This window comes from Anabrus simplex, chromosome 13 (genome assembly GCF_040414725.1).
Source record: "Anabrus simplex isolate iqAnaSimp1 chromosome 13, ASM4041472v1, whole genome shotgun sequence".
NCBI classification, from domain to species: Eukaryota; Metazoa; Arthropoda; class Insecta; order Orthoptera; family Tettigoniidae; genus Anabrus; species Anabrus simplex.
The window spans coordinates 24,781,249-24,807,420 of NC_090277.1; the positions used below are offsets into that span (position 1 = coordinate 24,781,249).

General features: G+C 38.4%; 1 protein-coding gene across 1 annotated transcript in view; it reads right to left on the reverse strand.

Annotated features, from left to right (window-relative positions):
• LOC137502864 (uncharacterized) overlaps positions 1 to 26,172 on the reverse strand; it is a 138,917-nt gene that overhangs the window by 77,127 nt on the left and 35,618 nt on the right. The window contains exon 3 of the mRNA XM_068230021.1: positions 25,983 to 26,054. Coding sequence (XP_068086122.1) covers positions 25,983 to 26,054 — 72 coding nt within the window. The remainder of the gene's footprint in view (positions 1 to 25,982; positions 26,055 to 26,172) is intronic.

The following is a 26,172-nucleotide window of genomic DNA, read 5'->3' on the forward strand; positions in this document are numbered from 1 at the left end:
GCCGTTATCATCACAACTCCGCAACCCTCACTTTACATTGGAAACAACGTATGGGGACTTTCCCATGCTATTTCTCGGATAAGGCTAAGAGACATGCAATTTTAAAACAATCTCATTTACTGCACGCACAGTCTTTACGTCGATATCCGTATACAATGTAGAATACCGTAGCGAAGCACTGGTATATTTGTTAGTTTTATGTATATATATTCAGGAATGATTTGCCAAATTATAGGCAAAATAAGGTTCAACAAATGTTTGTGTGTGTTCCAGTTTATCTTCAAATAAAATGCTCCTTACGCATTTGCAAGGAAACAGTTCCAAGTTCTTGTTTTTGTAGATTAGTAAACCCTTGGTGACCGTTTAAAATATCCGTCCCCTTTCCTACAACGGAGCCTCCAATTTTTCCCTTTGATCTGGTTTAATGTATTTTGTTTGTTTTTATGATGAGCCTTAAAGTAAGTAAGTAAGTAAGTGATCCGTTCATCCCTGTAGTACTAATTGGATGGCGCGCATACATTTAATTAGATTCCGTATCTTCATAGTTTTTTATTGTTGTTTATTATTTGCATTATATGTGAACCGTACCACCTCTTGAGATAAATGTTGTTTGGGACTCAGGCTTTGTACGGGTGCAGTATATCGTCAAGACCAAGTCCTTGCACGTTTCCCCGTAACGCGATGGACTATCAAGGGTTATAAAAAGATAATGGTGTATCTATTGTATATGGCTATCTTCAATTCATACGTTGTGTTCATGAAGGTTACTGGCAGGCGGCTGCATTATACAGACTTTCTCACAGCATTTGCCGAGCGATTGCTGCAGAGTGTTGCTCTCCCGCCTGGGACAACAAAAGGAAGAACGCCGAGTCAAGGCAGCCATCTGCGATTTCAGGCAAAAATATGGGGACTTTTTCCAGTGCCTATTCCTCCAAGAGAAAAGAAAGGAAGAAACAACCTTTTAGTACTTGCGAAGTTTGCAAAGGTCATAAAATTAGGTCCGAAGTGAAAATGTGGTGTTCCACTCCAAATGGAGAGCTGCTTCGAAAAATTTCACATGGTGATTCACTACTGAAGACTGAGAAACAGTTAATGAGCAGTTAGACATTGATCTGTAAAGTATATAGCTTTGAAAAAATGCTACTTTTGACCAATCCTCAATAAACAGAATTAATAATAATGATAATAATAATAATAATAATAATAATAATAATAATAATAATAATAATAATAATAATAATAATAATAACGTTATTTGCTTTACGTCCTACTAACTACTTTGTCGGTCTTCGGAGACGCCGAGGTGCCGGAATTTAGTCCCGCGGGAGTTCTTTTACGTGCCAGTAAATCTACCGACACGAGGCTGACAGGACTGAGCCAGGATCGAACCTGCCACGTTGGGGTCAGAAGGCCAGTGCCTTAACCGTCTGAGCCACTCAGCCCGGCATAAACAGAATTAAAGCATAATTTTCGAAAATAATAGTTTTCTGTCCCTGCAGGTTAGACTATTAGTCAGGTTCCAATGGGTTAATTAACGTATAGTTTGAGAATTTGCCTGGTTTAAAAGTGGTAAACCACAGAAAACCATATCTGGAAGAATGGCAGAAAGAGAAGTGCAAGGATGTTCAAAGCTTTATGATCCTAGGAAAGGTAGAAACTGCATGCAGGAAAATCAAGGAAGCCTTTGGAGAAAGGAAAACCAGGTAACAAAGAGTAGTGATGGGTGATACGACAGTTGATATAGATCTTGATTCCCATACGAAATCTGAAAGATTTGTCCCGAATGAGTAAATTTATAATACCAATAAAAATGGTCCGTTATTGGACATTATAAATTTTCCAGCTAAATCATTCCTAGTTGCCAGCGTTTCGCCCCTGTGTGCTAAGTGTGGAGGCCTCCACGGTATGCACTAGCCATGCGTCTTGGTGGGTGTGTTAAGTACCAACTGATGGGTTCAACTTAGCACACAAGGGCGAAACGCTGGCAACTGGGAATGAGTTAGCTGGAAAATGTATAATGTCCAATAACGGGCCATTTATATTGCTAGGATACGACAGTACCGATAGATTGGATATGGAGGAATATTGTCAACAGCGGGCCGATAATCCAATGAAACTGCAGTCCAACGATTAGGCTCATTTCATACGTGCATCTTTCATGCTGTATTCAAGTAAATCCCCTCAACAAGAGCTCAGAAGGAACAAACTTATAGGAAAAGAAAGACAAAGCTGAATATGGCAAGAACGTATCCAACAACAGTATCAAGGTAAAGAAGTAGATGATAGGGTTCTGGAAATATAAGAGACACTTGATACTGATGAAATGGGAGTCAAATTTTCAAGTCAGAATTCGAGAAAGTTTTGAAAGACCTAAGTATAACCAAGGCACTAGGAAGTGATGACATATCCTCATCATTACTGACGGCCTTAAGAGAAATCAGCATGGAGAGGTTATTCCCTTAAGCGTGCAAGATGCACGAAAAAGGAAAATTGCCATACGATTTTTGGCAGAATGATGTTATATCTATTCCCACGAAAGCCGGTGCTGACAAGTGTGAAAAATTATCGCACCATTAGATTAGTATGAAAAGACAATTTCAAACCGAGCTGGAGGACATCAATTTGGCTACAGAAGAAATGTAACAACACATGAAGCAATCCTGAATTTATGTCTGACCTTAAGAGGATTGAATTAAGAAGAACAAGTACACATACATACTGTCTGTAGAACAACAAAAGCATTCAATATCAGACACGGAGAAAGAAGAATTATTTACAATCTGCACAAAAAAACCGTCCGCTGTGATAAGAATCGAAGACTTTGAGAAATCAGCAGTATTCCATAAGGGAGTGAGGCAGGACTGCAGGTTCCCATTCCTTCACAATGTTCGTATAGAAGAAGGAGGCAGTAAACAAAATCAAGAGGAATTTGGAAAGGGTATCGCAATCAAAGGAGAAGAAATCAGATCTCTGAAGTTTGCTGATGATATCGTTATTTTATGTCAGGCTGCTGCAAGATCTGGAGAAATTGTTGAATGGTATAGACAGAGACTTGGGGAAGGAGTACAAGATGAAAATAAATCCCAAACAAAAGTAATAGAGTGCAGTAGAACGAAGCCAGCTGGCGCAGGAAATATTAGATTAGGAAATGAACTTCTAAAGATAGTAGATGAATATTGTTACTTGGGTAGTAAATAAGTTAACCGCAGTATCGAGGACATAATATGCAAGCTAGCACAAGCAAGGAAGGCCTTTCTTCAGAAAACATTGAAAAACGTATTACTTAGAAGTTCTTGAACACATTTGTCTGGAGCGTGGTGTTGTATGGAGTTAAACATGGATGATAACTAGCTCAGGATAAAAAGAGGGTAGAAGCGTCTGAAATATAGTGTTAAAGATGAATGATGAAGGTGAGTTGTGTAGATCGAATCACGAATGAAGAGATACGGAATAAAACTGGTGAGAGATCAATTTGGCTAAATTTGACAAGAAGAGACAGAATGATAGGGCATATCTAAAGACACCCAGGACTTGTTCAGTTGGTTTTTGAGGGGAGAGTATTTGGTAAGAACAGTAGGGGTAGACCGAGATATGAATATGACAAGCAGATTAGAGCAGATGTAGGATGTAGTAGTTATCTAGAAATAAAAAGGATACCACAGGATAAGGTCGTATGAAGGTCTCCATCAAACAAGGCTTTGGACTGATAACTCCAACAATAGCAAGTGAGAAATTGTGCCCTGGTTAACAGAGACTGAAATTCCTTTATAAGAGGACATGCTGACAACCCAGTTACATCCATTAATCAAGACGAACAAGCCAGTCCAGTGCACTTATAAAATAGACTGTATTTAAGCCAAATACAGTCATACTATATTACACCTTTCTCCATATCACCCTGAATTGAATCCCATTAAGCTGATATGGGCAAGTGTCAAGAATAACATTTCTGAACACAATGTGATGTACAGAATGGAAACATTCCTATAATTTACAGTGAACAAATTGTTTCAATTACAAATGAGGACAAGAAGTAAAATTTGTGAGCACATAAAGAAATTTGAAGATCAGTAATTTCAAGTGAAGTTTTATTGGACCATGGTAACCATAAACGTGGGAAGAGAAATGGACAGAAATAGCGACAGTGATGGAAGCAATACTGAAACCGCAGGAGAAAGTGATAAAAAAATGACAGACACTGTTAGCAGAAGTGAAATAGACATGGATACCAGAATATGATGAAACAGCAGGGGGGGAGCATTCCCTAAGAGATTTACTATGCCTAGCAATAGCGACAGGGAATGATCCGTAGTCTTCTGTCAAGTGATTAACATACTGAGTTATGTGTAATGTGCAGTTATGTGTGTAATTATTGGGAGGATTTGTGAAAGTTTTCTTAACAGGTATACTACAATTTATGATATGATTGTATGTTTCATGAGGCATGCATTGTACAATATCCTCACCTATACTCTCCTATGTATGCTCGAACCTAGTCCTTGTCACCTTTCACTACAGTGTTCTTCCTATCCTGCACTTAAATGAGTGTTCTCCACAATTTGCAAAAGCTATACCCAAAGTTTGTGACTTTGTCCTGAACACAACAAAAGCCATGTAAAAAAGAAACCTACACTGACTGATATTTTTCTGATGTACAACATACAGGCAGACATGGTAAAAATACATGGTATATCTAGGGAGTAACATAGGGAAATTCTCCTGAAATCAAATGCTGGATAGAGAAAGCAGAGTCCATCTTCATTAGCATGTAGCAACTCCTATCCTGAAATGATCTCAGAATAAAGCTCAGAAGAGAATAACAAAGTGCTGAGTCCTCTCCACCCTGCCAAATAGTGTGGAGCCCTATATATTTTCTTAGCCACAGAAATGAGAATCCAAACTTTCAGGATGTGGATATATAACGACAAATTGCATAATTCCTGTGGGTCATGTACTTTTGTGACAATGGGATAGGAAAGGACTAGGAGTGGAAAGGAAGTGACCATGGCCTTAATTATGGTACAGCCTGGCGTAAAACAGGAAACCACAGAAAAACATCTCCAGGGCTGCCTGAATACAAGCTCACAGCTGTATGACCCTAACCGCATGGCCACTTGCTCCATTGTGACGGGACTTCATATGTATTGAGAAGCAAAAGGTCACATTATTGTCTCTAGAATGCCAGCCCTATGTTCAGCATATGGCTGCACTAATCAGTGTAACTAATCCGAGGATACATTTTGTTTTAACAAAGTGTTACTGAATTTTAACTGATATTGCCTTTGTAATTCCTGTTTGATATTGAAACCATTTCAATGTTTAATCAGAGGAAGTACCGTGAGACACAGCTATTATTCATTCGATCATGTTTCTGATGTCCTTTATAAAGATCAAGGAATTAACGCAACAGTCGGTTGTGAGGATGAAAAGAGACAAATGGTATCCCACCCAATGCAGTAATTAATGCTCTGCACACTTTGAAGATAAGTACATGTATCAAATGACCAGTGGCTATTACTGCCAAACATGGTTTTAAGCATTTTATTTCCCCTCATATTTACAAATAAAGAAAATAGAGTGCTCACTGCCAATAAAACATAACCAAGAAAACCCACCAGAGGCAACCTTTTAAAATTAAATTATAAAAAGTAGGGGACCCTTAAAAAGTTTTTAATTATTCTTTCCTAACCATTTGATGCTCCAATTTACCATGCAATTTAAAATTGTAGTGATCTGGATGACATTGTTTTAAAATGGTTTAATTTTATCTTTTAAATCACTGAACCTGCAACCAAAACTACAGCTTTTGTTCCATCCTCAAGAAATTAAAGCAGCAATTGGTGCAGGCTACCAGGAAAATAAAACAACTGAAATCATGGCAAAGCAAACAAAGTGGAACAGGAGGAAAGTCTTCCATCAGCAAGAAATCATTGGAGGCTTTCACAAGAAATGTAATGATTCAGGTCTCAATGTTCTGGGGAGCTATTTCCAAGAGGTGATCCAAGACCATGTCAGGCTTCAGGCCAACCCAACTGTGCATCAATATCCCCAGTATCCTTATTGTTACCTCAGGAAATTTTCACACCACCATATCTTCAAAATCTTTGTCACTGGGCAACACCTATGGATGGCAGTCCAGGTTTTACAGAGGAGAGTTTTGAAAAGAAGGAAAAAGTTAGGGCTATTTCACAATCAACCTGTGGAACTTAGATGTTTACTGAAACAGCTGTTAAGAAGGACTTGGTGAGGGATAATAAACATTTTTGTGTCCATGTTGACTTAGGTCAGGGATATTTAAACACTGGTGAGTATAAAGTGGCTAAGCAAGCATTAGACATTATGGCTGCAGCACTGGAGAGGAGCTCAAAAATACCAGTGAGTGGAGGGCCTGTACAAGAAAATCATATACTCTGCAGTTGCGATGGGATTAAGACCAATAGCCTTAGGAATGAAGTTTGTTGGACTGAACTCCCAGTGTTCTTTTCCACATCCAACAGATTTTGAGCAAAAGGTATTAACTTTTCTTGATGCTGCTACACAATATAAAATTTGCAATGAATTCCCTAGTTGAAAAGCAGGTTCGCATAGATGGTAGTGCTCCAGACTACGAAAATATTACTGAGGTGAAATACTTGGAAGAACTTGGTACTATTACAGGAGGAGAAAGGCCTGCACACTGGTTATAGATTATGGAGAAAGAATTTACAGTGGATGAGACAGAAAATCAACATTTCCTTAGGTGCATAAACCTTCAGTAATTCTGTGGCTAATACACTTAAATTTTGCAGTAATCTGGGTCTTGAAGTGTTTACTGATTATCATAGTAGCATTCAGTTTGCAATGTTCCCAAATCTTACATTTGATCTAATAAATTCATGACATCTTATGGGTAAGCAAACCAAGACTGCAAACAGATATTCCAATGAAGCCAAAATCTGTACTGATATTAAAAAATGCATAAGTATCCTCTTAATCAATACAAACTTCACTGAAAACTCCAGGCCATGCTGTCAATAGGTGAAAACACAGACACTGGACTAATGCAATTCCTATCTTGTAGTGAATATGAGGATCTAATAGAGCACTGACACATGTGGATTGGTGCAGTGTGATGAGTCTACATGAAAAATATCCTTTTCTTATCATCATGGTTGAGATGCACAGTATGGAAGATTTGACACATTTATTATTCTTTGCCTCTGTGCTTGGACATTCCATATTACCTACAGGCGTCAGCTCAAAAAGTCTGCAACACGCCACAATTATTATTATTATTATTATTATTATTATTATTATTATTATTATTATTATTATTATTATCATCAATATTCTGAGTGGCTAAATTAACGCGAGAAGGAACATTCGTGAAAATTTTGCTTCATGCTTATTCTAACAGCAAGACTCTCCCTCAATGGGGCTGAATGATCAAAAATCACCATCAAGGAAGTGAACTCAACGTGAACCAACACCCAAATCAGATAGAATTTTTGCATATCATGTAATAAAGGCAATAAACTGATGACTGTACGTACGAATACATTTAGTATTTTGTAGAGGAACCTTCGGGTAACTTCAGACCATGCTGCCAATAGTGGCAAACACGGACTCTGCGGTTATGCAATTATTATCCATGAGCACTTTAAGAAATGTCCTGTTAAAGGAGTAGATACATGCATACATTTTCAACATAGACTGTTATTCCTTTTCATGGTACCAGCATAATAATGTATTCCCTCTCCGTAAATATTTTTGCACTGGCTGTTTGGCTATTGAAATTCGTGTCCTTAAAGTGGTTCGCGGCTACGCTATTCATTAAGCAATTCATGGTCAAAGATACCATGGTTTTCAATAATCATAACTGGAACTTTCTCCGGCTTGAAAGGTTATTAAGATGCCCATCTACTGTGTACGCCCAGACGGTGCCTTTTTCTGTTTTCTCCTGCATTCTAGTGTCATAGGTATGAACTACCTCACCACTCGCTCCCCCTTCCACTGGGCGTGCACGCACGTTATCACTGCGACTGTGCACTGACTGAAGGCTCCTGGGTAATCGCCATTATCGTTCTGGGAGTGAAGCGAAATGGAAGGGCGGCCAGCTTCTCTGCTTGGCGGCATGGATTTGGAATTGAAAATGGAGCCTGGGTGAAGTTAATTCGATAGGGCTTACGCCCTTGTGAACTTTTCAGTTTTTAAGAATATTATTAATATTATTATTCTTACTCGCCTGGAAGTTTTAAGCGTCTTAATGGATTTCCTCTGCCATTCGTAAGTAAGCACATGAAGCTGAAACCACTTCTCAACTACATCAAGCTGATACACTGCAAGTGTCTTTTCTATTCTCCTTTTACTGATTCCGTGTGGTGAACTGAATATTTCGAAAAGTGAACTGTGTACCGGGACATAATGAAACTTGGCGTCATCTAAATTCTGTAATTTAACCTTGTAGTTTTCGAATATTTTCCCTTTTCAGGTTAAAAAAAGAAATTTTGTGTGAACTAGTTTTGGTCACTACGGACTTGCGTCTACTGTTAATTCTTATTCTATTAAATAGTAAATTCAAAAACTTAATGTTTAGTTGTGGCTTTCTAGGCCTAACAGGTAGGGATTAACTCTATGTTTTGGCAAAGTTACTAGCCAAGCGAGTTGCTACAAGGATGTAGGGTTTACGTTCGTATTCTATTTCCATTCTAACTTTATTTCCGTCCTCCTAATTAAATTTTATTATTTATTAGCTTAGTATTTGCGTGGTTTTTTCGGCGTTCTGTTTTTCATTTGTTTCTTAAAATGTATTCGCCTATTGTTAATTGGCGGCCTGTGATTGGCCCTTTCCCTTGACTGACCTATCGTGTGTTCGTTGCTATGGGAATGCTAAGGTTGTTGAAGATTGTTGATGAATGTTGATGGAAATACGGTTAAGTCCTGCAAAACTTGTGCTATCAGTAAACTTAACTTGAACAATCGTGTGGGTTTATTATCATCTTCACAAGCCTCCCGCCCGATGGAACGGTTATTCATCAATTTGTAGGTCCGCTCCCTCGCTCTACCCTGGGAAATACTCATATCATTGTTGGTATTGATGCGTTCCCTCAGTTTTCCTGGATTATTCCCACTAGAATTACGACTTCTCATACGTCTGTAAGTTGCCTCAATTCTATCCTTACATCCTTTGGTCCCCCCAAGTTTCTGGTTTCTGACAATGCCAGTGCATTCACTAGCCACTTGTTTAAGAAGTACCGCTTCGAGTTGAGCATTTCCCATGTCACCACTACTCCATACTATCCTAACCCTTCTTACACCGAAAGAATGAACAGGAACCTAAAATCTGCTCTAATTACATATCATCACAATTACCAATCCAAGTGAGATTCTTGCCTACACTGGTTGGCTCACGCATTCAATTCTGCCACACACGAATCTCATGGTAAAAGCCCCATGTCACTTATGTTCTGTTACACCCCGTATTCTCCTATGTCCAACGTACTGGGCATTGATGATCTTCTTCCAGACTTGTCTACACCCAATGACGTTCAGAAAATCTGGGATGAAGCCGAGAAGAAATTGTCAGTACCCTATGAGAGAGGCAGGTATAAGTATAACAAGGGTAGAAAGTCACTTAGGTTGCAGGTTGGTGATGAATTTTTTCACGTCCTATCCCATTAGCAAAGCCATTAACAAATTTTCTACCGGGCGAGTTGGCCGTGCACGTAGAGGCGCGCGGCTGTGAGCTTGCATCCGGGAGATAGTAGGTTCGAATCCCACTATCGGCAGCCCTGAAGATGGTTTTCCGTGGTTTCCCATTTTCACACCAGGCAAATGCTGGGGCTGTACCTTAATTAAGGCCACGGCCGCTTCCTTCCAACTCCTAGGTCTTTCCTATCCCATCGTCGCCATAAGACCTATCTGTGTCGGTGCGACGTAAAGCCACTAGCAAAAAAAAAAAAAAAAAACAAATTTTCTGCTAAACTTGCCCCCAGGTATCAAGGTCCCTGTACTATTTTACAATTTTTGTCTCCAGTGTCGGTGCTGTTGAGCGACCCCATCGCCAAGAGGATTAGACGGGTTGACTGTCCCAGTTAAAATCAGGTTAATGCATGTTTGTATCTGCGGATGAGAACTATATTTCAGAGAGCAAATTTGTTTGGTTACCTTTAGATTATTATGTAACTATTCTGGTTGGGTGTGAATTCAATCTAATAATATTTTTCCCTCATGTACTGTGTTGGTTTTGGGCATTGCTTCTTGATTTTTCCTCCTTTTTTCTGTCCAAGAAATAGGGGGTTGCTTAGTGGGGTGCGAATTATTTACCACGTGTTAAGACCTGCACCTAATCTCCTGCATTCATGTCTCCGGTGAATCTTAATATGTCTGGGTAGTAACTTAACTACCGTGTACTTATTGTTATCATTTATTTTAAAAAATAAGTTTGTGGTTCGTGGGAAGCGTGTATACTTTCACTTGCACTATTGGCGCCTAATTTATAAATTGTTAATATCTCACTGCTCCTTTGGTCTGTGTGCATGCCAACTTGTCCATCATAAATTGATTATATCCGGATCATTGATGATTGCAAAATTTTGATCATAAATTGAATTGTTGGCTCTTGTGCTGTAGTTGCTGTCTATTCCGGTTGTGGTATCGTTAGGTGTGCATTAAACGTACCGAATTATCTATTAGGTTACTTTTGTTTGGGTAGATTGACTAGGAACTGGATAATACCCGGTGTTATGTCCTGTCGGTTAAGTTTTGGTTTTACCTGTGGGTATTGGCTAAGGCGGAACTCTGTCGATCGGGATTGGTGGTGGTTGGCTGTTTGTCTTTACGGCATGGACTTCACTGTCTTCACTACCTTCAGTCTCCAACTTCTGGTGCCACGATTCCCTAATTTGCGATTGCCCTGATGTCCTCCTCTGGGTCATTTCTGTAATCAGTTGTGAATTCCCCGTTTGCTGAGTAATCCACTAATAATCATTCTTGCACCGACGATTTTCTGGTGAGTAAAATCCTGCCCCGTCTAACTTTTGCAAATTTGCATCTGGTTTTTCCTTCCTGGTAGTAGTGGTTAACTAGGTGTTTTCTTATTGTATTTTTGCTTGCATTGGTATAAATTCTACACCCTTCTAAAGACCTTCCTTGCCTGGTTTTGGTCTCTAATTTAGTGCATCATTCTTGCAGTATGTTATTTAGTTGAGTTGTAGCTCCATGTCGTCCTGCCTGGTCTACTTGTTATTGTGGTGTTATTTTTGCACAAGTTGCACTAATGGATCCTCCACCTGAGGAGCACGATATCCTTTTGTACCTAGTAGGTATTGGTTTTGGTCCTGAGTTAATAATGTTGTAAACGGTACCGTGGTTTGGTTTTAGGCTTACAATGTGAGGTAGCATTATGGCTTCACGGCATGTCGTTGAGGGTAGTTAGTGCTCCTTTCCTCCTTTTGGGTAATGCATATTTGTTGAGGTTCATTATGGTTGTATTGTTGCCGTGTGGTATAAGTTATTTGCTATGACACCTCGGTATGGGTGGTGTTGCCTTTAATTTTACCTCTGTGTCCCCGCAGACTAGGAAATAAACCCGGCGTGGGTCTACATCTCTCTTCTTTTTGAAGAACCTCGTTTGCTTGTATATAATTTGTGGTTCCTGTATGTCCTGGTCTGTTCCTTTGTTTTAATTCTCTGCATACCCTGGTAATCTAACGTCATCATGTATTTATCCTGTACTATAAAGTTCATTTCGGATTAACCTGCCAGCCTATTGACTCCTTTTCCCTCCGGAGTGTTACTACCCATTGCTATTGCTTTTGTCATCTTGCCGTTCTACGGTGCGCTAGTTGAGTATGGGATTAACTAGTGCTTCATTGGCGGCACTGAAGCCTCCCAGTATCTGGTGATATGGTCGTTTAGTGGTGTTTTCTCCCTCTCCGTTATTTTGAGCATTTTCCATCGACCTGGTTCGTGAACTACCATTTATATTTTATTTACCTTGTTCCATATTTGGTGAGGTACCTGTGGCTGTGCGGCTACAGTGTGAGTCTACAGATATCACTTATTTCTAGTCAGGATTTGTCCGAGATCTCTTGGGGATAGCCGATATGGAATGTTGTCAGGTCTCTGCTCCCACATTCCTAAGTGACTGCTTAATTGAGGTGCTTTACTGAACCTTTTATTTGATTTAGTAGCCCACTGTTGATGTATATGTTTGAATGTTCGGTGAAGTTGTGTGGAATATGATTCAAGATTGGGAAACACCCCCGTTTTCTTTCTGCCATTTTCTGTCCTGTTCCACCATGGTGTTAATGATTGTGTTATCATGACTCCTTCCATCCTCATATTATTCTTGGCTTGGTGTTGCTAATAGCTCGTTGCTGATGACCAACTATACGCGTACCCACCATCTGAAAGATCTTCAAGTCTCCAACTGCAGCTACTATATTCATCTTGTCTTGAGTAATTACTTACTGTAACCCATGGATTTTGATCTTTATCTTATATCCAGTTTCTGGGTGTTTCTCTTATTTGTGAGTAAAACTATATCCTATCCCGTTTCTAGTTTATTTGGGTTATGCATGGAGTGTATAGGTAGCATTAAAATTAATTGCAAAATTTATTTCTAGACCTTGGTCGTGTGCTTTAAGGGTTTAAAAATTTGTTTATTGGCTCACTGATTAGTGGTTCTACTCCGCTGATTTAAAGGGTAAAAAGGAGGAGGTTGTAATATTAAATAACTTGTATTACGGTGTAATGTGTCATTGCTTCGCAAGGTGTTCTTCCTGGGTCAACGTTTTTGTTTTGAAATTATTATGTGTGGATTGGTGTTCCCTTAGTATCTCTATTCTGGGAACCATTCTGCGTCTGTGGGCAGGATCATGTCATGTTTTATGTCTACGTAACGGTAGCTTCCTGGTTTCTGTTTGTTGATGGTGCCGTTATTATGTGGCATTCTGATATGGTTGGTTATATGTATAGAAAGCTAATTTGAGGAGATAACTATCATTGGTTTTCAAGTTTATAGTTTTCCTTACATGTTGTACATTGTATCTCTGCCCATATATTTAATTTAGGCATGATATATTTATAGTAATGTATTTTCTTGTACCTGGTCAAGGGTTGTTTAAGTAATTATTGTATTGTAATCCTGTTCGTCCTTTCCTTCTCTAGTAGTTTTATCCAGTGCCATACCGTAGTCTTAAGTCATCTTAATCTAGTTTAAGTTTAGGTCAAGTATTCTCCGGTTGGACCTTGTAATCGTGTTTTATGCTCACCAATTTTGTTTTATTCCTTTTGTTCCTTCCTTTCTAGGCATTTTTTTTCCTTTTTAAGTTGTCGTTGCCATCCAAACAAAAAAGGGTGGAAGCCAAATGAAGGCGTTTCTTATCTAACGCAAGTCCGATAAATAATACTAATTTGTCTAACATGTAGTAGTTTAAGTCTACGTATGTGATCGCGTGCAGTCAAGACCAAGAAGGTCTAATGTTCTGCCAGTGAGCATTTAAGAACTTGTTCTAATTGTGTGTGTGCACCACAAGGTAACGTATTCTTCGATCAAATGACGCATATGAACTTGCGGGACTTGATTATTTGAATAAAAACTTAACAAGCGATCTGGTGGATCAGAGTCACTTTTGATCTGGAACATTAATTTACCTGCGACTTGTGTGTAGCACCAGTTTGGTGCATGGGACTTCAATATGACTGAAAGTGACTAGAAATCTAGTGTCGTCTGAGGGAACTCTATTGTTTCTCTTACTCAAATCATATATGTTTTGGTTCTTAATGACCGTTTGATTCATCCTGCTGGTGATGCATAAACTGAGACTTGTGATTGGTGGTCGTTTTCACATTCAGACTATTCCACCAAAAACTTAGCTTGCTTCAAGACCACCGCCTTATGAAGGTAATCATGTGCTGTATATGTGGAGCTTCGGCGAGGGAGACTATTACCAGCGTAATAATTTATATCCTCTCCGTAAATATTTTTGTAATGGCTGTTTGGCTATTGAAATTCATGTCCTTAAAGTGGTTCGCCGCTACGTTATTCATTAAGTAATTCATGGTCAAAGATACCATGGTTTTCAATAATTATAACTGGAACTTTCTCCGGCTTGAAAGGTCATTAAGATGCCCACCTATTGTGTACGCCCAGACAGTGCCTTTTTCTGTATTCTCCTGCAATCTAGTGTCGTAGGTATGAACTACCTCACTACTCGCTCCCCCTTCCACTGGGCGTGCACGCACGTTGTCATTGCGGCTGTGCACTGACTGAAGGCTCCTGGGTAATCGTCATTATCGTTCTGGGAGTGAAGCGAAATGGAAGGGCGGCCAGCTTCTCTGCTTGGCGGCATGGATTTGGAATTGAAAATGGAGCCTGGGTGAAGTTAATTCGATAGGGCTTACGCCCTTGTGAACTTTTCAGTTTTTAAAAATATTATCATTATTATTCATCTTACTCACCTGGAAGTTTTAAGCGTCTTAATGGATTTCCTCTGCCATTCGTAAGTAAGCACATGAAGCTGAAACCACTTCTCAACTACATCAAGCTGATACACTGTAAGTGTCTTTCCTATTCTCCTTTTACTGATTCCGTGTGGTGAACTGAATATTTCGAAAAGTGAACTGTGTACCGGGACGTAATGAAACTTGGCGTCATCTAAATTCTGTAATTTAACCTTGCACTTTTCGAACATTATTCCTTTTCGGTTTAAAGAAATAGAAATTGTGTGTCAACTAGTTTTGGTCACTAAGGACTTGCGTCTACTGTTAATTCTTATTCTATTAAATTGTAAATTCAAAACTTAATGTTTGGTTGTGGCTTTCTAGGCCTAACAGGTAGGGATTAACTCTATGTTTTGGCAAAGTTACTAACCAAGCGAGTTGCTACAAGGATGTGGGGTTTACGTTCGTATTCTATCTCCATTCTAACTTTATTTCCGTCCTAATTACATTTTATTATTTATTTGCTTAGTATTTGCGTGTTTTATCGGCGTTCTGTTTTTCTTTTGTTTCCTAAAATGTATTCACCTATTGTTAATTGGCGGCCTGTGATTGGCCCTTTCCCTTGACTGACCTATCGTGTGTTCGTTGCTATGGGAGTGCTAAAGTTATAGCTGATGAATGTTGATGGATATGAATTGATGTCCCTGTTACGAAAGTAGTATTGTGGGTGGTTTAACCTGTTTTTCCTTAATTATCTTTGGCATTTTTCTTCCCCTGTTGGAATGTTTTCCTCCCGGTGTCGCGGACAATTATTATTATTATTATTATTATTATTATTATTATTATTATTATTATTATTATTATTATTATTTTGGGGTAATCTTTTCTTGATACCTGGTCGTGATATTGCACCCTTCCTTGTAGGATCTCCTTTGGGATGTACTCCAAATAACATTTCTGATCTTAAAAAAAAAAAGAAAAGGCAATCAAGTGAACTTTGCTTCTGAATTTAACAAGGTATATGATTGTATTACGAAATTTGATGTGAACTCTACCAGTACTTGGACGATATCTAAAGCTGAAAGAAGTGTTTCAGTATAGCGTATGGTCTTAGTTAATGTATTAATTAATTTTTCTATTAATTTCAAATGAAATGGTCGACTGTTGGTTATTTTCAAATAATCTTAAAACACTAACTTTAGCGTCTTGTTCCAGGAAGGATTATTTTAATTAAGGTGTATGCTTATTATGGTCTATCATTAAATCTCTCTTTGTTTCCAAGTAACAGTTTGTGTTTCTTTAAGGGGTAATTATGAGATGACCAGGTTTACATTTAATCCACCCCTCTGGTGTCACCGCTTGATTAAGTGGGGACGTATGCGATGTTGGGTCAAAAATGCGATTTTTTGAAAACGATGTTGTTATTTAATTAGATAGGTTGACAATATATTCCCAAAGTTTCGTGATGATATTCAGCCTACATGTGTGTCAAATGTAATATTTTGTTTCGATGTGTATAAGGCCACGCCCCCTTCGTGGTAGTCATCATGACATAAACTGAAATATTTTGTCCATTTGGACGACAAAAGTTGAGACAATTCTTACTGCGCGATCAAGAAGGCTGTGACAACTTCCACTGTATTGCCGCATGTGCATAGCCCACTTCCGATGTAAACAGAGTTGCAAATTGTTGTTGTTGCCAGATTATAAACCAATTTCTGAAGTGAGCGGAGTAAGTGAGTGAGTTTTATTACTTTTGTGGGCTTCTTCACCTTTCACAATGCCCAGATTTAGTCCGCGAGTTTTTAGAAAAGTGAAGAAGGCCCGCATTTTACGATTTCGAAAGGAAAATACAAACGTCGTGTGCCAGGAACCAACTCATGACTCTGAAAATTCACCTGTGAACAATGGTAGTGCATCAAAGAAGAAACTTGGATCTCGTATATCCTCAAAAGACAGCACGGGACGTAAAAGCAACTAGTGGTTACAGATTTATAGATTTAGAAATTCTGAGCAGTGTTGTATCTTCTTCTTGTGCATGTGCTGTTTGTGGAAAAACATCACGGAAACTCTTTGACAGTGAAGACAATATCGGTGTAGTATGCAAGTTACATCTATTTTGTGAGAACTGTCAGAGTGATATACCATTTTTTACATCTACCTCACACAATATGGTTTTTAAGCAAATTTGAGGTTATGCTATGCCATGAGATGCATAGGGGTGGGGAGGGAAGGCACGAATTTGTTTTGTGGTTTGATGAACATGCCACCACCATCAAGCAAGTTCACTACCCTCAGCAATCACATTCTTGGTGCCCTGGAAATAGAAAGTAAAGAGAGTATGGCTGATGCTGCTAGAGAAGTAGTTATCTTGAACAGAGAACTTGTAGATAATGATTGTCCTGCTACTGATCTGGCCGTTTCATGTGATGGTACTTGGATGAACCGTGGCCACACCTCCCTTCACTGTGTCACCTCTGTAATAAGCATAGATACTGGAAAAATTCTTGATCTTCAGGTAATGAGGAAATACTGCAGTGCATGTTCCTTGAGGAAACCATCTGAAGATAAGGTGGAAGAAGAAAGGTGGTTGGAGAAACATAAAATGTTTTGTGCCCGAAACCATTCAGGTACGAGCGGTCGAATGGAACCTGCTGGTATGAAACTAATTTTTCATCGGAGCCAGACAATTCACAATGTAAGATACACAAGGTAGGTATTTAGGAGATGGAGATTCCTCTTCTTTCAAATCTGTATTTGAAAGTGAACCTTATGGTTCAGATGCTCCAATCAAGAAACTTGAGTGTGTAGGGCACATTCAGAAAAGGATGGGTGGTAGACTGCTGAAATTAAAGCATGAACTCAAAGGCAAAAAGCTTGAAGATGGGAGAACACCTGGAGGCTTACACAGGCTCACAGATAAAGACAGACACAGTCTGCAGGTTTACTATGGAAAGGCCATAAGCGACAATGTTGGAGATGTCAAAGCCATGCAAAAAGTAGTGTGGGCAATATTTTTTCACAAGCTCTCTATTGATGAACATGCAATACATACTCTTTGCAGCATAACCTGGTGCAAATATAAACAAGCACAGGCAGAAGGAAAATCATATAAACATAAACACAACCTTCCTGAAGCTGTAATGAATGCCATCAAGCTCACATTCTGGATTCTAGCACACCCAGATCTGTTAAAAAAATGCACCCATGGCAAAACTCAAAACGCGAATGAGAGTTACAACCAGCTAATATGGAAAAGGTGTCCCAAAACAACATTTGCTGCTTCTGATGTTGTTAAAATTGCTGCACAGGATGCATGTTTGGTGTTCAATGATGGAAATAATGGAAGAATCACGGTCCTTGAAAGGCTTGGTTTTGATGCTGGTGCTTACACGCAGACAATTCTGGGAAAGATAGACGACCAACGCATTGCTGCTTCAGAACTATCAGGAGAAATGCTCATCAAAGAGTCCAGGCAAATGAAACAGGTGAAAAGGAGAGGTTTAGAAGAGTCACAAGAAGAAGAGGAATATGGTTATGGCCAGCATTAGTTGTCTGTTTCTGGTAAATAACATTTCAAATTTTCTCTCTTCATTTCCTGTAAATTACATATTGCAACATATACGGAACATTTTCTCCTAAACAAATAGGGCTATTCTACTGAAATTTGGTACAGTTATTTCAAATAACTAGGTCTACAATACCCTTGGACAGTTTTTTCCTAAATGAATTTGGAAGGAAATTATGCAGTTATATATACCTATAAAAGAGGTCAATATTTTTTCTAGAATTGAAAATATAATTTATGAAAAACAAAGCATTCTGACTAATTCTGTTCGAGAGAATTTTTCAATTGCTTTCTTACAGTCTGTATACAAAAGTTCAAGTTCATAGCAGAGACAGTTTTGGAGTGAATATTCCTTACATCATGACAAAATTTTCAAATTTTGAATTTTCAGAATTTGAAAAATATTAAATATTATCTTTTCATATTGGTGGAAAACATTTCTCTGATACCTATTTATGTGTATACAAAGTTTGGTAAAGCTACCTCTAAAATGCCCTGAGTTATAATAAAAATGCTGTTATACTGTAATATCGCATACATCCCCCCCTTAAATGGTGAGTGGTTGTTCATTTTTCTTACTTGATACGTGTTGGACTCGCACGTTTCCATAACTCTGATGTGTACCTTTGGTGTATGGTCAGAGCATTTGTGCTGTCACTTGGGGTAATTATGTAATTAATTGCGCTAAGTGGTACACTTCTGGCGTTCAGTCTTGCACGCCTCTGTGTATTCACTAATCACCAAAACAATCCTCCATTTCTAACTAGTTCTATATTTCTTATCTTTAAATCATAAGAAACTGAATCTAATCATCATCGCCTTGGTCTCCCTGTATTCCTCTTACCCTCCACGACCGACTCCATTATTCTCCTAGGTAATCTACCCTACTCCATTCGTCTCACATGACGCCACAATGATGCCCTTTATGACTACAGCTCCATCCATTGATTTCAATCCTAATTTAGCCTTTATCTCATCATTCTTCCAACCTGCCTTTACCAGCAATCATTCGTGCTACATTCATCTCTGTTACTTCTACCTTGCAAAGAAGGTACTCTGACTCCTGTAAAGCAAAGTTGGCCTGAAAAAACACCAATTAAAGATAGTTTTGTCTGGGTGCTGACTTCCTTCTTACAGAATACTGCTGATTGCAAACTGTGAGCTCAATGCATTAGCTTGATTCAAGTTCACTTACTATATTACCTGACTGGGAGTCCACACATCCTAAATATTTCAAAGTGTCTATCAGTTCTAACTCCGTATCCCCAATCTGACATTCAATTCTCTTGAATTTCTTACCTACGGACATCAATTTAGTCTTAGAAAAGCTAATTTTCATACCATAACTCATTGCATCTATGAAGATGAAGTCGTCAGCATATGCCAGATTGCTTACTAAAAGTTCACCTTACTGAATCCTTCTCTACTGCTTTATACATTATACCAGATGATCCATGTAAACTTCGAACAGCAAAGATTTTTCAAAATTCTGGCGCATTCTTAAAATCCGATCCTGACAGCCCCTTTGTGGTCATCCAACTTCCTCTCATCCACTGATCTCACCCTTCCTTCCAAGATGCCCATGAAAACCTTGCCTGGTATACTGATAATTGTGAAACCTTGATAATTATTGCAATCCTTCCTATTTTGTTTGTTTATAGGTAGCAGTTACAGTTTTCATCCAATCTGAAGGTACCTTACTAACACTCCATGATAATCTTATTTTATGAATCTATTTCAACCCTTCCTTCCCACTATACTTTACCATTTCAGGTCTAATTTCATCTATTCCTGCTGCTTTATGACAATGGAGTTTATTTACCATCTCTTCCACTTCTTTAAGAGTAATTTCACCATCGTCTTGCCCGCTTGACACAAGAGTTGAGAAACAATAGGGATTACAAATAATATATGACACAGGGATGTTGCACAAAAAGGCTATATTCTGTGACTGAGAAAATTATTCGTGAGAATTAATTTCAAGAGTGATGCTTTACTGCAACAATGGTCTAAGGATGGTATTGTTGAAGGGAGACATTATGAAGGGGCTAGAGGTAAAGGCCACATTCTACCTCTTCGGGGTGTATTTAAGGACAGTGCAACTATGCAAATTAGACCCATATTCGATGCATCCATTAAAAGGATGAGGGAATTGACACTGAATGACTATATGAACAAAGGTCTGAAGTAAATTGAAATTATTCCCTTTGTTCTGCTAAGGTTTAGAGAGAGGCCAGTGGGTGTGAACTTGGACATTAGAAAGGTGTTCCTACAAGTGTCAGTAAAGAGGGTTGATCGATTTCTATGGTAGGAAGATCATACTGATATGAGGTTGAAGGTCTTTCGTCATCGCCGAGTGGATGGGAAAGTAGCATGCATTTTTTAGGCACAGAGCACTCAGTCTCTCCAGTACTGGGGCTGCTAGGTCTTGTCACAAAAAATTTGCAAAATTCATAACAATCCTGTAACAACATGATGTATTTTGTCTATCTTTGTCCCCATTGGTTTCTCCTGTCCTGTGTCTCTGATGCCGAAGGTTCTGTTGCAATACAGTTTGAAAATAAGTTGGGACACAGAGGTACTATCAGAAACAAAAGACATCTTCATAAAGTGGAATGAACACTTTCCTTGAAAAGCTTGTATTGCTATAGCGAGACAATTTACCTTGGCTGACTCTAATCAAGTCTCATTATATTCATACATTCTGTGATGCTAGTAAATATGCTTATGCTGCAGTTGTATCGTTGAAAAGCAAGCATCACGATGAAATTAGCCTGCAACTAACATTTTGCAAAAGGGAGGGTAGAACCATTTAAGAGAACTACAACACCTCAACTAGAATTACTTTCCTGCCTTATTGGTATTTGAATGTTAGCCACTATAAAAGACAGTCTCAGGCTCATTGATGAGCACTGCTAACTTTGGACACTGCATTGATATGGATAGAAAGGGTGTCTTTGTACAAAATAGAGTGAAGGAAATATTGACTTTCTCCCACAGAGCAAAGTGGCAGCATTTAAGAGCTAGACTTTATCCAGCTAATTTGTCTTCACAAGGTTGCAACGTGGATGAGTTTTAGAAGAATCAAAGTGGTGGAAAGGTCCTGGTAAAGCTGGGAGAAAAAAATTGGTCTTGTGGTGAAGAATCAAAGAATCAAAGTGGTGGAAAGGTCCTGGTAAAGCTGGAAGAAAAAAAATGGTCTTGTGGTGAAGCTGCAGTGTAAGAAGAGGAAGTTGATCATGAAAGAGATAAGGAGAGTGTGACTTATGCTGTCCCATCTGGGGAGCCTCCATGGTATCTGGAATATACTTCTTCTATATAAAGGTTGCCAGAATGGTTACCTGGATGTTGCGGATTACTAACAACAAAAGAAGGAATGTGAGTGAAACACTTGTGGAGGAGAAAATGATGGATGAAATAAAGGCATCAGGAAGATTACTCATTTGATTCATTCAAGAAGCAGTTTCTGGGGGAGAAGGGATTTCCAGCTGGAAGTCATTATGCATGAACAAAGATTGTGAAGGAAATTTGTGAGAAAAACAAAGATTATTGAAGGGGAAGATAGTGAGGAGCTATGATGCCCTATGGTACTAATGATTAAATATTGTCTGGTGCAACTGCTAATCCATGAGGAACATGTTAGACTATTAGATTTTCGGTTATACAAGGACGAAGGAGCAGCCAGGCAATTCTGTCAAGATATGTGAGATGAAAAATGGCATGAAGCTAAGAAGGCAGATGCTGATTCTGGAACTCTATCAGAAAATGGAATAAATGATGCTGTGGTATTTGAGGTGACAGGTGTAGACTTTGCTGGACTCTTGATACTGAAAGGAAAAACAAAGGGGTGGATTATGCTCTTTACATTTGCCGTGTATGGGGCTTGGAACTGGTCAGCAATTTCTTAACAAATGGACTTTTACCGAGTTTTCAACGGTTCATCACACAATGAGAAATACCAACAGTGTCTACAACAACAATAATGGAGTTTCGATGACCTTAGATGATAGGCCCCTTTAAACAACAAGAATCAACAACAATGGAACAAATTTCACTGGCAGAGATAATTTGTTTGAAATGTCGACTAAAACCACACAGAAAGAGAGTCCACAATGCAGTGAATACAGTAGAGGATTGACCCTCCTCCAGCAGGCAGGTTGGGGTGGCTGGTGGCAAAATCTGATTCAGATAGTAAAGAGAAATTTGAGATGTGTCCTCGGGAGAGCTTCACTGTGTTACGAGGAGATGAAGACCCTACTGTGTGAGTGTGAATCTGTGGTTAAATCCCGTCATTTACCTAGTTGCCTGAGAAGCCTGAAGATCTTAACCAACTTTCATTTTCAAGTATTTTGCAAGACGATGTCTGCATGGGCATACTGTATCTAGATCAACTGGATTCCATGAACTCATCAAATAGATTTTGATTTTTACTACAGTTGCAATATGAATTTGAGAAAAGTACCTAAGTCACTTGATCCACAAGCAGAATAAGATATCTACAAACACTGGAGAAGGGGATGTGGTGCTGGTTGCAGCTGATGGGAAGAACTGGATCGACTGGCCAATAACACGAGTGCTGGAAGTGTATCGTGGGAAAGAGTTTGAAGAATTTTCAGGTTGAAAACATTGCCAGGTGTGGTGACTAGTCCACATCAATGACTTCTGAAACTGTGAAAGAGGAAGCTAATGACTGTCTCAGTAAATTTCACTCTCATGAACAGTCTGACTCATCAGACTCCTCAGCATCGTATTATGACAGCACGTATACTGTTTCCTGCAAATATAAAAACTAACTGATTCACAATAAATGTGAAGTTCCTTTCAGATAGAAAAAATGTTTCTCACAGGCTATGTGTTTCAGGAATTAAGACTCTAAGACATTCTGAAAAGATATCCCCCTCATTAATCCTCCTATCACAATAGTGTACATGAGCAGAAAGTTTTACGAATAATTTTCTAGTAAGGTTGGTAGATTTTAAAATAAGGTTGGTCATGTATATTTTTTGGGAGAGTAAAATCACAGTTCCAGGTTTCACATAAATCCCCAGTCAATTCATGGATGTTGACATGATATTGAAACTAAAAATTATCCATGGATAAGAGGATTCTAAATGTGGGTTCAAATATATACAGTAGTTTTTCAGTTTCAAGAAATCAAACAACAACAAAAAGAAAGGCAAGACCCCTAAGCTAAAGCATATTTATGTCTCATTATTACACCTGAAATGGATAATTATACGATAATGCTGTCAAAATAATCAATAATCAGTTATTACAATTTTGTTTATATAGATTACAATCATTACTAATATGAATGGCATACCAGTCCATGGACTAGAATAATGCAGCTTTCCATTGTTATTCTTTGATCTAACCACTGATGAAGGGAATGGTTGAGATTTCCCGAAACATGTATGGTTTAATTAATAATGTTTCTTTCATTTAATGAGCATATTGATCAAGGCAGATTTAAATAAACTATTATAAATAGTTATATTATACATGCAGCTTTCCATGTCAATTCATCTTGTCCTACCAGCTTCTTCCCTAACTAATGCAGTGTTTTCCCCAGAAATTTTTTCAGCCGAGTATCAGGAATGAGTGGCCAGGTGGGGAATACTATGTACTAAAACGGATATGAACACATTTCAATTTATTCCCCTCAGGGCATTCACATTAACAGACAGATAACAGTAACTGCAAAGTTGAACTATTTAAGTGTTATTATCATGAATAACGCAGAGCATTTTGAACTTCTAGTGTTGTACTGCTCGTTCATAATCATTCAATACTGGGGATTACCATTCCATTGCTGTGGAGTGCAATACGGGTTTGTGATGTCATGCGAAACCCCTCAACATTTAAACCCCAATGTAATCGATGTAACTAAGCTGAAAATAATCATTGTGCATTTCACTAAACAGTTTCACACTACGTAATTAGCGCATATTCAGGTTGTGTTAAAAGGGCGGTCTGCAAACACAGCAGGGCAGTGTGTCCATTAAAAAGGTGTTAGAACACTATATTTGAACTTATATTTACTACAATCCTTTCATAATACCAACGCCATGGCCTGCCCTACCATTCTAAACCTCTAGACTCGCTCCCAAACTAAATTGCTAAAATTCTGCAGGACTTTGTTTCAGAAATGATGACAATAATAAGGTTGTCACAACATTCATTCAATTGTTGCAGATTCCAAAGAATATTAATACAGCTGTTGCAGTACCTACAGCCACACAATCAGGTCAAGTGATACCAGTGTTCTAATATCATGGTGGAAAAGGAGGTCAGAAATTTTTCCATTAACTGGTTTTACAATGAAATATAAAGTGACTTTTCATATTGATGATGATGCTTGTTGTTTAAAGGGGCCTAACATCGAAGGTCATCAGCCCTACTTTTCTTATCAGTGGAATATTTAACCATCTCACTATCCCCATGAGCCCTGTAAAATCCACACCATAACAGGGAATAAGAATTGTACTCCCCTAGATTTATCTATCAGTGCAATCTCAAAAGCAACGGTGTAGGAAGCCATAAGAGAATTGTGACATGCCGTACCTTCAAGCATAGCAGTTGTAGTTAGTATAATTCTGGTCATTTCGAAGATCCAACAAGTTGGGACTGAATCTTACTGATGAATAGATGTTTTATTGCTACCTGGATGAGTAACTCTCAGGCCGCTGATTTGGAATCAGTATTGAGAACGACCTGGTGGTGTTTACATATCCTTCTAGGTTGCATCACTCTTATTGTTGTGGGGACATATTTTGATGGCATTCCTTAAGAATGAATACTGAGTATTACAATTGCAAGGACACTAACTTCACAAACTACCCCTACTGATCAATCCAGGAGTGCCATCAGCATTGCCAAAAATCTGTGACCATTCTGAGCATGTCATAGATTGTTCAAATAGAGGAGTATAAATAATCCATCCCCCTCCCTTAAATTTGTTTTTTCAGTGGACTCCAGAACTGTTGAATGTTCTGCTAGTTTTTCATGAATATAATTCACAAAAATTTAACAGAATGGTTCATAGTAAAATTAATGTAGCTCTATCAATAAAAAAGTAAAATATAAATTATGTGGAAAGAGAGGGAACACAGAACAAGAAATTGTACAAAAACAACTAAAGACTTGAAGAAAACACCAAAGAAAACTCCCTCCATGACCACACAGGACAATTATTTAATTAACTGAAAAATCCAATTATCAAAGTTGACCAACAATTTTATAAAATCTATCCCATTAGGAGAAAAGAGTAAAATTCAATAATTAGCAAACTCCTCATATACATGTCAATACAAATATGTTGTTGCCAAAGAGGATAATATAGAATGATCAATACTGCAACAATGGACTCAATCCTCCCAGGATTTTAGGTGAAAAGGACCCAATGAGTCACAACCAGTAATTTTGTCATGAACAGTAACCTAAATGTCACTGTAGTAGTTTTACCAAATGAAGAAATTGTCCACAGCACTGATAGGATCCTGAATCAGCACTAAGTTTCAGGTACTGATATCTCAAACTCACTGGGAATCTTACCAGGGCCCTGTAGGTAAGATGAAGGTCCTCATCATCTAAAGAACAGGGCCTGCCCAGTTAATTTACACTGAAAATGATTAGCATTATGTAACCAAACATTAAACTATCCATGGGGAAAAATAATGTCGACAACTAACCACTATTTCATATAACAATGAAGGACATTTAGCATGCCATCACCACTAATCTGATGGTCATTGACAGCAACAATATACAGCACACCTACCAGACTACCACCTAGATATGTCATGCTATGAAAGGAGAATACAGTAAAACATCCAACAAAGTACCTTTTAAAAGTTGGAGAGTTTAGGCCTCTTGTTATGCACTGAACATAATTCCAGATGAAATACTTTGTAGCTTATAGATCCGACAATATTTTGAATATCCATTAAGTTCCAATCACTATAAAGTAATCAGGCATGATACTTACGAAGGATGTACTTGTTGTGCCTTCAGACCAGACAGGTTCTTCCTTGATCTCTATTTTCTGGTCCATTTCACACTGCAACAGAAATTGTTATTAAAAAATGAGCCAAAAATTACTTTGACTGGCATTTACTGAAAAAAAAATAGTACCAGTAATAGAAACATAATCATTAGGGTCATAGTTTAATGGCAAA